The 13,691-nt window shown below is 31.3% G+C and overlaps 1 protein-coding gene across 3 annotated transcripts; it reads left to right on the top strand.

Moving 5' to 3' along the window:
• The first annotated feature begins 19 nt into the window (after positions 1–19).
• Positions 20–12,359, top strand: LOC144836865 (uncharacterized). Of its 3 annotated transcripts, none has more exons than XM_078691770.1 (4): positions 20–199; positions 2,708–2,859; positions 10,401–10,718; positions 11,130–12,359. In XM_078691770.1, the coding sequence occupies exons 2-4, from the start codon at positions 2,809–2,811 to the stop codon at positions 11,217–11,219; spliced, it is 459 nt and encodes a 152-aa protein (XP_078547896.1). In that variant the 5' UTR covers positions 20–199; positions 2,708–2,808; the 3' UTR covers positions 11,220–12,359. The 3 variants fall into 3 exon arrangements, with proteins under 3 accessions (XP_078547896.1, XP_078547894.1, XP_078547895.1); XM_078691768.1 differs by having other exon boundaries at positions 7,878–10,718; XM_078691769.1 differs by lacking the exon at positions 2,708–2,859 and having other exon boundaries at positions 7,878–10,718.
• Positions 12,360–13,691: the final 1,332 nt, after the last annotated feature.

The following is a 13,691-nucleotide window of genomic DNA, read 5'->3' as shown; positions in this document are numbered from 1 at the left end:
ATGTTGAACTTTAATACGGTATAATGTTTATATTATTACAACTATTTGGACCAACGGATGGATCGACATACACTTCCTGCTTTTAAGTACGCTTCACTAGATCGTAAATTGGTGGTCTGATCAGGGAGATGTAACATCTCCCTGGTCTGATCTATGATGCAAGTAGGCCTATAATATTGTACAATATTTAGTACTACAGGTAAGTCTACACGTATTTGTTTTTTGGGGTTTTTTTGCCAACTTAAATCTTTCCCATTGAAAATTAAAGACTAGGCTAACTAGAAAACATAGATATCCTAGTTTTTTAAATCTAGAAAACTATGTTAGTTTTCTAAATCTGATGTGTGCGTGTCTAGTCTAGCAGAAACAATTCCAAAAATATCAGAAATTTGCTTTCCGTACACTATATTAAAGTATCATAACATACATATAACAAGAAATATTTCTTACAAAAAACGCTGCTCGCTTTTTGACGTAACAGTTTTAAAGATATATTGTCCCTCTGAAAAATATTTTTTGTGTCATAATAGTTATTTTACCTGAAAAAATGTAATTGAAAGCAAAAAACACTTCATTGTCTGTCAGACAATGGTTTTTGAGTTATAATTAAATGTTTCTTTTCTCTTTTTATATGTGAATTGTGTTACAGAAGTGAATAACTTTGATATGAAACACAGACTCAATTTAGTTTATTTTATTGCTAAGGTCAAGTCTGAGGGTCACTTCATATAATTCAATGATTATCTGACAGCAAATGACAGTACAGTATCATATAATATCATGGGACTCATAAATACCAGAAATGCTTTGGGATTTGTCGTTCAACTGCTGCTTGCTTTCATCTAATAAATCAGTCATCTCTTGTGACATAGCGGGGAGCAGCAGCGTGAAAATTATACCAAAAATATAAGAATATAAATTATTTTGAGTCCAAAAATATTACACATTTTAAAATAGACCTAGGCCTATACGATACAAATCTTTTTACTTCAACAATTTTAAAATTATATAAGACTAAAGAGATTAGAACATACTTTTTATTTATTTGTTATACAATTTATCATTTACTGTTGTAATCTATTTAAAAAGAAAAAGAAGAAACATTTAAAAGAACTAAAATATGATAGTGTGTTTGTTATACCTGATATAATAGTTATAGATTTTGGGATGAAACGACTTGTTGCATCGGCTAGTAGGCTCCAGGCCTACGGGTGTATGCGACCTAAGACGAAGTAAAGAGGAAGGAAACTGTATTCATTAAATACTAAGGATGAGTGGGTTGGGACATAATACGATTTACCATGGTTAGAACATCATTTTCATATTTATACTTAATATCACCTACATTTAATATCACCTACATTTAATGTTGTCATCTTACTCGCTCTACGTGTGATTCTACCAAGTAAACCTAATTATCCTTAGCACTTGGCTCTCGCCCCAAACAATCTAGTAAAATATAGGGCCTTATAATACTATATATAGATATATATTTAGCTTCGCAATGTACATTCAATTGTTATTCTATCAAATATTTCATGTAAATCTTGAAAGCAATATTATGTTAAGAATGCCTTTATTTATCAATGTAAAACTATACAATTTTATCAAAGTATAATAAACCACAATCTTATAATGCAATAGGCCTATATCATTTTATCAATATTATACCGAATCTCAATTTGTATTAATGACTGTAAATCTTTGTACCATTTTAGCTCTGTAATAAAAATGTTCTCTGTAGACTTATTTGTTTTATCATATTTAGATTTCAACACAATATCAAAATATTTTCTATTATCTTTTAACCTCAGACTGTGTAAAACCATTTAAATATCCATCCATTGTTTATCATATATGCAATAAAAGTGGGCTGCCCTCACAAAAGAGAAAAAAAGGAATTCTATCGTAGTTCCTAAGTACATTCTGAAACAATTTTAATTTAATAGTTATCAATTAAAAGGCTACCATGCCTTTTATTCTTCCTAAAGTCTATAATCATTTCACATGGGTTTTTTTTGTATTTTATACCAAGAAATGGTCCTTGGTAAAACGCGATACTTCATTTCGATACTCATTAAGTGAGTTATCATCACAAGCCTGGTTTCCTGTCGACGTAAGATTTGGAAATGCTAACGTTTGTTACGATTTTTGCGTTTTTTACGTCTCTTCCGTTAACGCAACGCAAGTGATCGCAAGCAATACAATCCCGGTTTCCTGTAAATTCGCGATAAATCGACGTATCAGACGAAGATTCGATACCCCGGTTTCCTGTCGATCGTCTATTTTTCTTGCGTTTACGTCGATTTCACCAAAATATTGTCGTAAGCGGTTTCCTGTCAAATGTTGGTTTCTTACGTAAAATCGACGTAACAATCGTAACTGACGTTAGAAAAACTGCCGCTTACGTCGACAGGAAACCAGCCTTACGTAAAGTTGACTTGAAGTCAACTTTACATAAGCGTAAGAGTCGTAACCGCAAGATATACAATGGAAAAGGATAGGCCTATTTTTAATAGATACGAAAATACGAATTTCTTTAATAAAAGCAGCTTTTTTACAACACCTCTTTACCAAAAACGGATAAAAATTAGCCCTATATTAAAAACGTACTATTATATTCAAGTTCTTTCTATTCACACTTTTCTTTATTTTATTGACATATTCTCTTTCCGGTAATTAAGTTCATTAACTATTCTTTTATTAGGAGAAATGATTCGATGTTTAAAAAGAAATTTAACCGGCACTATTTGCTCCATCTGAGTTTTTCTAATCAATGTTTTTGTTGTTTGTGTTGTTATAAGAAGCATGCTATCAGACTCTGATGCACTAGATGTAATATTAAATACGGTACAGAAGGTAAGATGTTTAATAACAATTAATAATAATAATAATAATAAAGTTATTAAATAATACTACCATTCAATATCCCTCCACACTAATAATAAGAAGAGTACAGTAAATACTTGTTAAATAAATTTATTAACAAATACATTCTACAACGCACAATACTATTTTATGGATTAGGCCATTTATATAAATTCTCAAAAATAATAGATGCATACACCATGGCATACAGAATATATAATACATAAAATCAAACCTTTAACTAAATACATTTTTAAAAAGCAAACACAAACAATTTTACTGATTACCTTAAGTGATATACTTTCTTTGCATACACTGTGTCACAACAGGGAATAATTTTGTCAGTGTAGCATAGCAAAAAGCTATACAAAACAACCTTTTTGCTACAAATTTCTAAAATTGTGTAGCAAAAAATACAATAAAAAACTATGTTTCTCGACTAAAAAATCAGTTTGATTTGCAATATTGCTAAACAAAATTTTCCCCTGCACAATATATATGATATAAATTAAACCTTTAAATAAATCTAAAAAGTTGAATACTAAAACTATAATTTATAAACATATTTTTAAACTCTGAAACTGTGGTACACTGTACTGCAATTTCTTGAGACCTAAATTGTCAATGTTCTAAATTCATTTGTTGGGACCAGTTGCAAGGTACCGCAAAATTACTAAAACCGGCTTCTCCACTGAGATAGCAATTCCAATTCTGTTTTTTCTCACTTTCAGATGGGGCTGAATTAAGAAAACCAGTTGATTCAATCTTTCTGGTGTCATTCTTGTATATCTATTTAATAAAGCAAAACAATTTGTAAATGCAACACATACACTTTCAATGTTGATACATTATTAGGCCTAATGTTAATATCAATGTTTTGTTTAATTTTCAGTGGTACTAGAAGCAGACTTTCTGTTCACATGTAAAAATGTTAATAATAAATAAGTGTGATATTTTCCTATTTACTGGGCAGTATTTACTGTTAATACTGTACAAACCTTTATTTCTTTGGAATCATTTATAGGCCTCATTTTCCTGTTTAAAATTTGCTCTGTAAAAATATTTAACATTTTAAAATGAGTTTGTTGAAGCTTTTCAATAATTATTTTAAATCAAAGAAAAATAATTAAACGTATTTAAAGTGTTTTTCACTTGTTTTTCTTAAGTGAATGACTACAAATTTAAATTTTATAGAATTGTCCTGTTACGCAGCTGAACTACTGTTATTAGTTATAGTTATGTGTAGGCCTACAGTATAGATAAAATTTTTAGTTAAAAACATTTAGTTTTTGAACACATTCCAACCAAAGGGCATGTAAAAGAGAATTTTCACTGTAGATCATTTGTGTTGCAGTTTATAAGTTGGAATTATTGTGTAGTGTGTAGATCCAATACATTAAAATTAAACATTTTTTTTTAAATTTGGTTATTATTTACTTTACACAATACAAAATTTGACTGTACGTCCAGTGTGGATAAGCAAAGCAACAGTCAATAGCACAAACAACAGTACCACACTAAATACATTCCCCTATCATACAATACATAGGCCAGGCTATTCCTATAGCCTATCATATAAAATAAAGTCACACTAAAAAAAAAAGAGAGATTTAATTCCAAATATTTCCAGTATATGTCACACAGCATGTATAGCCTTTCTAAGCCTAGGCTACCTACCTGAAAAACAATTTCCTGACATGCCGGGAAACCATCGATCAAGCAAACAGAAGCGTACGCGTAAGAAAAAAGTTCAACTTTACGTAATCAATCAATTAATCAAACAAACAAGCGCAGTATCATCTGCATATACTACGCCAAGCAGGATCCATACACAGGCCAAAACTCGTATCAAAATTGTATTTTTGTTGTCAAAAGTCAATACGAATTTTTCGGGAGGTAATTTATCATACAAAAATCTAATTTTTAGTAAAATAAAAGTGGCCGCGGCCGGGAGTTACCAAATGCACTAATTAGATAGGATGAACAAACGGGCTTTTGAAAGTGCGCCTGTTAGGGAGGTGGTCGCTCACGGAGGTTCAACAACTGTATGTACATTCTGAAGATACAAATCTTTGAAAAAATCAACTCTCTAGCATTAGCGGTTTTTGAGATATGGCAACTCTGTAATTTCATTCAATAAATCGCAAGTCACAAGTTATTTAACAGATGTTCAATTTATTCATTTATCATTTATTCAGCAATATAAATATTTACATTACTAGACTAGTCCAGATTTGAGAAAAATGAAATGCTGTAGGCATTTCGTGTTAAAAGCAAAAAAACATGTGTTTTTAGGGTAATTTCGGGGTGCTGAATTCAAATCTGCTGTTTACCCGGCTCAATTTTTAGATCTTCACCCTTAAAATGTGAAAAACAAAATGGCCGCCATTTCAGACTTATTTTGGCTTATAACTTGACTTCTAAGTGACGTAGCAAGTTAAAAATGGTGTCTATACCTATGTTTGTGATATGAAGATTCCAAATATACTGTTATTAAAGTTGTAAATATTCTATTTCAGCCGCCATGTTTGAAATCCAAGATGGCCGCCATTTTAAACATATTTTGCCTTATTAACTTGACTTTTAAGTAACATAGTAGGTTAAAAATGATGTCTTTACCTATGTTTGTGATACTGAGGATTCTAAATATATTGTTACTAAAAAGTTGTAAATATTCTATTTCAGCCGCCATGTTGAAATCCAAGATGGCCGCCATTTAAAACGTATTTTGGCTTATAACTTGACTTATAAGTAACATAGAAAGTTAAAAACGATGTCTATGTTTGTGAGACTGAGGATTCAATATGACGCCTATTTTAAACACACACGTCACACACACATATATATATATATATATACAGATGAAGGGCTAGTGTTGCTCGAAAGCTCTGCTAACTTTTCTTGCTGTTTTACTTTATCGTTTTGATTTAGTTTTTCGGTTTTTTTTGTATCTCCATTGAGATCCAGCTACATGATACCCACAGCATTGTCATTTTTTCAGTAATTTGCCTTTGGATTTATATACTGTATATATACAGTATATAAACATCACAGGCACAGAATACATTCTAATCCGCCCGGTGATATAATGAAATTTAATTAATTAGAAACAATAAAAATGACGAAACCTGTGAGAATGAGAGAAAGCCCTAACTGAGATTCGAACCCGGAACCTTCTGCTTGATATGCAGATGTTCTACCCATTAGACCACTGGGGCTTTCATTGTATTGTTCCAATTCGATTGGACAGACTCTCGGTGGGGTATGGCTGAATGTATCTGTACATAGCTGACGTGCCTACTGTATACTGGTGGATATATATATATATTGCTGCTACTAAATGTGTCGAGTAATTTTACGTATCTCCTCCGAAACCGCTGAATGGTACGTGCTCACATTTGGCACACTAATGTTTCTGTTTATCATTGTTGAATGTTTTGATATTAGCCTAATTGTTAAAACGACCTTCACAACCAAAATATTTCTTTGTAATAAAATTTATTTTAAATGGAACGCTACAAAAATAATCCTCTGCTTCATCAGAGCATGAATACCTAATAACCAGACAAGAACGTATCTTTGTTATGTTTTACTATCAATCCATTTTCACATCACACAATCCATTTTTCAACAATATAGTAGTATAATAATAACATTTTGATTGAATAGTGAGGGATTAGTTACAGTGTTGACTTTGAATAAACCATTGGTAATTTACTGAAAATCCAAAATGAACTTGTGTTATAATACAAACAACATTATTCAATCAAAGAAACGCTCTACTACACATGAGAAATAGATGTCGGTCGATAAACTAATATTTATTTACAGCAATTTGTTAAGGAAACTAAATATATCAATGTAAATAGTTGAGTAGGCCTACGTATTAAAAGTCAAGTTATAAGCCAAAATACGTTTAAAATGATGGCGGCCATCTTGGATTTCAACATGGTGGATGAAATACAATATTTACAACTTTAATAACAATATATTTGGAATCCTCAGTATCACAAACATAGGTATAGAAACAATTTTTAACTTGCTATGTTAATTAAAAGTCAAGTTATAAGCCAAAATACGTTTAAAATGATGCCAGCCATCTTGGATTTCAACATGGCGGCCGAAAAAGAATATTTACAACTTTAATAACAATATATTTGGAATCCTCAGTATCACAAACATAGGTATAGAAACCATTTTTAACTTGCTACGTCACTTAAAAGTCAAGTTATAAGCCAAAATACGTTTAAAATGGCGGCCATCTTGGATTTCAACATGGCGGCTGAAATAGAATATTTACAACTTTAATAGCAATATATTTGGAATCTTCACTATCACAAACATAGGTAAAGACACCATTTTTAACTTGCTACGTCACTTAAAAGTCAAGTTATAAGCCAAAATAAGTCTGAAATGGCGGCCATTTTGTTTTTCACATTTTAAGGGTGAAGATCTAAAAATTGAGCCGGGTAAACAGCAGATTTGAATTCAGCACCCCAAAATTACCCTAAAACACATATTTTTTCGCTTTTAACACGAAATGCCTACAGCATCTTATTAGAGTGGAAATATGACTATCTGGACTAGTCTATACATGGATTTTACAGAGACAAGTAAAATTGTCTGCAGAGTTCGATTTTTATATTTATTTTATGTGTGTGTTTACCGCTGCGTCGGTCCTGTTTTTGGTACCATGAAATATGAAATTAATAAAAAAAAAAAAAAAATTGACTGTAGTCGTAAAACAAATATTATCACAAAGAAAAAACATGAAAAAAAGGTTTTAGAGGTAGGCCTACAAGTTGGAAAAAAAATTGCATATTTAACTAATTATTTGCATATCTTCGGGATGAGTGCCAGAGGTGTGATCTCCTCATCATATTATATAACTATTTAAAAAATAAAAATATCTGTTTTGATTTTGTTTCACTCAAAATGCTAGATTGCCTAGCCTAAATTGAACGGTAACTAGTTTTAATATTATTATTTACTTTTTTTTTCAAAAAAAGGTCAATAAGATGGATAGCAGAATGCTAAATTTCGTTAAAGGATATGCTGAATCGTTTAAGCGAAGTTATAATACGCGCGTTTTAGCAGATGATACTGAAGTTAAAGAAGCTTACAAAACAGCACAAGAAACGGGAAAACTGCCTTTTAAGAGAAGCAAGATTCTTATCCTGGGTGATCATGGTGCCGGGAAAACTTCGACATGCAGGCGTTTACAGGGTAAAGATTTTCGACCAGAAGAGCCTAGTACAATAGGAATAGAAACAAATACTGTTAAGGCGAACGTTAGTGATGTTAATAGTAAATGGTCTGAAGTTACCAACACACCAGTAGAAGATTATGAAAGTTCAGCAGCCTGGTGGACAGTATTACATGTGCTCAAACATAATAAAAATAAAAATGTCAAGAAAAGTATTACGTCTGAAAATAATGCAGAAGTGTCGATTCGAAAAGTAATCGAGGATACATTTTACCTTATTTTGAGTATTTTTCCTATGATAATTATTCTCTGTTTCGGTGGGTTTATATTCGGGTTCGGTCCATTCGTATGGTTATACATCCTTTGTCTTATGACAATATGTGATGTTCACAGTGCTTATCGCTTTGGTTGTGGATATGCTATTTGTATGGTACTCTTAGATAGTGCTACACAATTGAATGAACAGAGCATTGAGATCAACTTATGGATGTTTGTGTCTGCCTTTATGATTGTTGGTATGTATGGGTTAGGTTCGTTCTTTGTTGGTGCGCTTATTTCCGCAGGTTGCAGAACTGGTATCTGTGTAGGTTTTTGCCTCATGGTACATCCAAAGCATACCTCTATTTCTTTTGAAATTATTTTAGAAAATGTATCTAAGCTTTTTTCCAGTAGTAGAAAATATTTTGAAATCTTTATCTACGCGGTTATAATAACGGTCATGTTTAGAAGCATTTACACTAAACTATTTCTAATAAAACGCAGATTTATTATTGTGTTCATACTTATCATAATGTTTATATCCGCAGCTAAATATTTCGAAAGACACAGTTTTGGTGACATATGTACTCTATTTTGCTTAATTTCCATTGTTTTTTCAATATTGATTGGGACTATATTAGGACGACAATTTGTGGCTTTTGGATATTTACCTGAAAATTACTTTTTAAAGAAATCTGTTGGATTAATAACTGGAATATGTTTAACAAAAATATGTGGTTGGAAAATGTTAAATGTCAACAATCTTGTGTTATTAGACAACACACGTTCTCTTAAAAGGTATTTATTTCAATTATTTTCATTTTTTGCACCAATCACTGCGTTTGTTATCTACGAATGTCGTTCATATATAAAAGTAATAAAAACTACGTCATCGATACCAATAATGCATATCAGAAAAGCAATGAAAGCAGATATACGAAAAGAATGCTACATCGATGCCAGATTCAGTTTATGGGATTTTGCAGGCCAAGAAATGTATTATAATACACATCATCTATTTATGCCAAAGCAAGGTGTATACTTGGTTGTTTTCAACGCTGACAAAGCAATTTCTGATCCTTATAGACATATTAAGCGGCTACAGTTCTGGTTACAATCTATTGCTATGCATGCAGATATTGAAAATGTCGTAGTATTTCTTGTAGGTACAAGGCGAGAAAGTATATGTGATACAAACGTGTTTTCAGCTTTTGAGAAATTGTTAAATGCACATATTTACAAAAGGTTTTCAAGATTACTTGCCTTTCATCCAAAAGGTGGACTTTGTTTTTTTATTGAAAACGCTCTTAGTGATGATAAAGAGTGTAACCTATTACGAGAAATTATATACAAGGAGGTGCAACTTCTAAAGTACTTCTGTGAAACATTTTCTGTTAAATATCTTTTATTTAAAGAAATACTAAACGGACTACGCTGTAGAAATTGTGTTATTGCAAGTATAAACGATATCGAAAATGAAATAATTTCAAAAATCAATGTATTTAAAAAATATGATTTGCGTAAAATTCTGAATTGCTTTGACAAATCTGGAGATATCATATACAACGAACACGATGAATGGCTTCGGAACTATATTGTGTGTGATCCACAAGTACTAATAGACATTCTGAAATTACTAGTAAATGTGCCAGAACCACATCAAAGAAATCGAACTGTATCTGATCTTTGGCAGAGATTGCTGGAAACCGGAATTATTGACAGTAGATTAGTGGAACATATTTGTCGAATGAAAGGAATTTGGAGAGTTTATCCTTATGTGATTCGTTTTTTGGTTGAAACACATCTACTTTTTCCACTTACAATTACTAACGAAATTGATCAAGTTGGGACATTTTACCTTTGCAGCCGATTGCCGGAAACTGAGTTACAAACTAGTAAATGTATCTGTGTTATTGACTTGTACGAAATATTTTATTTTGACTTTGGTGAAATTTTACTTGAATATATCTTTCTTCGTCTTATTGCCAAGTGTTGCAAGATGTTTAATTGGATTAATATCTACTATAATGCTGCAAAATTTAGAGCAAGTGAATCATGTCTCTTTCAGATAAACACGGAAACAATTTCTGCTGGCAGCATTTTCTTTTATGATAGAAATCTCATCAAACTTTCAGTTACTAAAGTAGACCCGAATCAATCTGTAAATATTCTACACAAAATTACTACTTTCATAGAAGAAATTGTTCAACAGACTTTCAGTCCTGATTACGTTCATGAGCAGTTTGTTTGTGGTCCAGTGTGTGAAAGATGTAGTTCTTTAGATGGCACATTGTGTTTGGTGAACATCGTTACTATTATTAAGGACGTCTCTGCAATTGACGAATATAGAACAGATGATTACCACACGATTTCGTTGAAATCAAAGGTAACCACATTACTCACCCGGTTCTCAGTACTGTATCTAGATTTCTCCAGTATGTATCATAGAAATATTTGATAATACGCATCTGTGTAGTATCTGTAGTATCTCCTAGTATAAAACACCATAACCTAACCTTTAACCTAACCTTACATTATACAGCCACCACATATGATACAAATGAGACACTGTTGTACCAAATACTGGGCACATGTAATATAGTGGAGATATAGCACTGGAGATCGACTATATTACTGATATTGTACGCAAGGAGTGAAACCCGATAAAATAACTAGGAGGGAGGCGAAATGAGCAGGCTGCTTTCTTATTAGAATAGATGTATTAATATGATTTAAAGAAGTTTTGAAGTTTATAATTGATATGCGTTAAAATGTATTTATTTTACTCCTCTTACAGTTTAATCTTGTATGCAATAGACCAATGAACAATGATGATGATAATCAAATTGGAGTGGAATTTGGCGATAAAGAAGTATTGATTGATTGATTGACTTTATTTTGTATTATGGATTACCCATTAGTTCTATATCACAATTAAGTGGACGACTTATTTAAATAGGAATCAGAAAAAGATATTAGTATAATCCTTTTTTTTAAACAGAAAAAGGTGAGACTTTAAATAGTAAAAAATACACATAGGCCTATGTTTATTTTTTTTATAAACACATTATTGATTGAAATTATAATGATGATATAATGATTATATGATTTAAGTGAATTTTTTTTTAATCACAAATAAAAGTAAAAGGTCGAGGTAGGCCTATTAACTCCTGTTATGAGTAACATAATTTAAATATGTATTCCTGATGTTATGAAGATCAGATATTCTTAGAAATTTTTATTAGAATAGATATATTGAATTATTTTGTACATAATTTTATATTATAAAAGTGTTTTCGAGACTTACATTAAGTAATCCAATATAGCTCTTTGGTACCGATGAGAAAGCATACATTTAAAATAAAGTGTGCCATTTTATTTTAGTAATTCGTAATTTATGTTTAAGACTCTGTTTACACCGACATGATGAATGCTCCTGGAAAAACAGAATACTGTATAATGTAAACACTAAAAACAAATTAAACAAGAAATATTTCTTACAAAAAACGCTGCTCGCTTATTGACGTAACAGTTTTAAAGATATATTGTCCCTCTGGAAAATATTTTCTATTTCCAATTTGTTTTTGAATGTGTCATTTTATTGTCACATAATAGTTATTTTACCTGGACAAAATGTAATTTAAAGCAAAAAATACTTAAATTGTCTGTCAGACAATGGTTTTTGGGTTATAATTAAACGTTTCTTTTCTCTTTTTAAACGTGAATAAATAAATATTATTTTAATAATAACGTTGATATGAAACACAGACTCAATTTCTGTCACTTCAGTTTATTTTATTGCTAAGGTCAAGTCTGGGGGTCACTTCATCACGCCTAGATACTTCAAGTGTGAAGTATCCTATTACAAACAAAAACTGGACTGTTTTGATAATAATTCAATGATTATCTGACAGCGAATTACAGTATTATAGTCCAATACCAGAAATGCTTTGGGATTTGTAATTTTAGCATGACATTTCCTAATAGACTCTTTTCCCAGACGTTTTTTGGGTCCAGCAGCTGGGACCTATAAATTATAGTCGAGTATGCATTTTAGCAAAAACGTCAAAGTCTAGTACTATAACTGCTGCTTGATTTCATCTAAAAAATGAGTCATCTCTTGTGACGTAGCGGCCTAGAGCTGCAGCGTAAAAAATCTCAGAATAACTAGGTTTTCTGCTGGGTATTTCCAGTTTTTTATATAAAATTTTTATAAACCGGATATTATCATTTAAATAACTTCTGCTTGGTTGATTGTGAACTTGATGATAATTTTATACCTACTGTGCGAAATAAAAACAAACTTCATCGAAACAGGATTTTATCATCTTAGTTCACTCACAGATTTAGTGTGTAGGCACAATTATATTCTAAGTAGGCCTGTAGCACTACATTCAATTACTATTTTTAATTGTACTCTTATAAATACTACAGAATATGGCTTTTTTAAAACTATGGTAGGCTTAATACTACAAGCTCCAATACGATGACGACACGCGTCTACGCGGCTACTTCCTAAACATGTTCATAAAGTAATAAATAGAAGCAACTCTTTAATTTTAAATACGTCTTCTTCCAATTAAGAACCACTTTTGGACCCAGGATTTAGAGTGGACTCAGGTAGGTTGGTTGGTTTGTCTGTCCTGTCCATTTGTGTGTATTTCAAAAACTGTAGACCTAGTATTTATTTGTCTGTAATTTTAATTGGTTGCTCTAACTTAAAATACATTGAAAAGTAAAGTGATCTTTAATTTAATGTATAATTCGATAGAGAATGTTCAAATAGGAGATCACCCGGGGTCACGGTAACAGTAGTCTTTAATATAATTTGCTTAATTTCTTTATGTCTGTCATTTACTTGATAAAACTTTCATAACAGTATTGATTTTAAAAGATATGTTGTTTTTTATTTTTGTGCTATAGATATGCATATTGTAATGTAATGCTATAGAGTTTTAATCTAAGAATCAACTTTATATCACATTTAGGTCACCAATCACCAAAACGTCCAGTAAGAAATTGATCAGATTTTTCATGACTATTAGGACCAATTAGATCCTCTATTCATGTATATTCGTGTGTATATTCGTGTGTATACCTCTGTGTATTATCTGGTGATGTAGTATTATTAAGCACGAATATGAATAAAGAACTCTGATATTGCAACCAAGTGAGTCTAAAACCTCCGCACATTATATTACAATATTTTGTTTATGTTTTGCATGTTTTTATCAAATCCAAACGAGTTTGCTATGTTGGATTACAAATACCGAATATGTTACAGTTATGTATATTCGCACCTTACATGTCACTCTCTGAATTGATACAAAGCGTCTATATTCTGTTTTTATTACAAGGG

Source organism: Antedon bifida, chromosome 3 (assembly GCF_963402885.1).
Source record: "Antedon bifida chromosome 3, ecAntBifi1.1, whole genome shotgun sequence".
Classification (NCBI taxonomy): domain Eukaryota; kingdom Metazoa; phylum Echinodermata; class Crinoidea; order Comatulida; family Antedonidae; genus Antedon; species Antedon bifida.
This window is presented reverse-complemented; position numbering and strand designations above follow the sequence as displayed.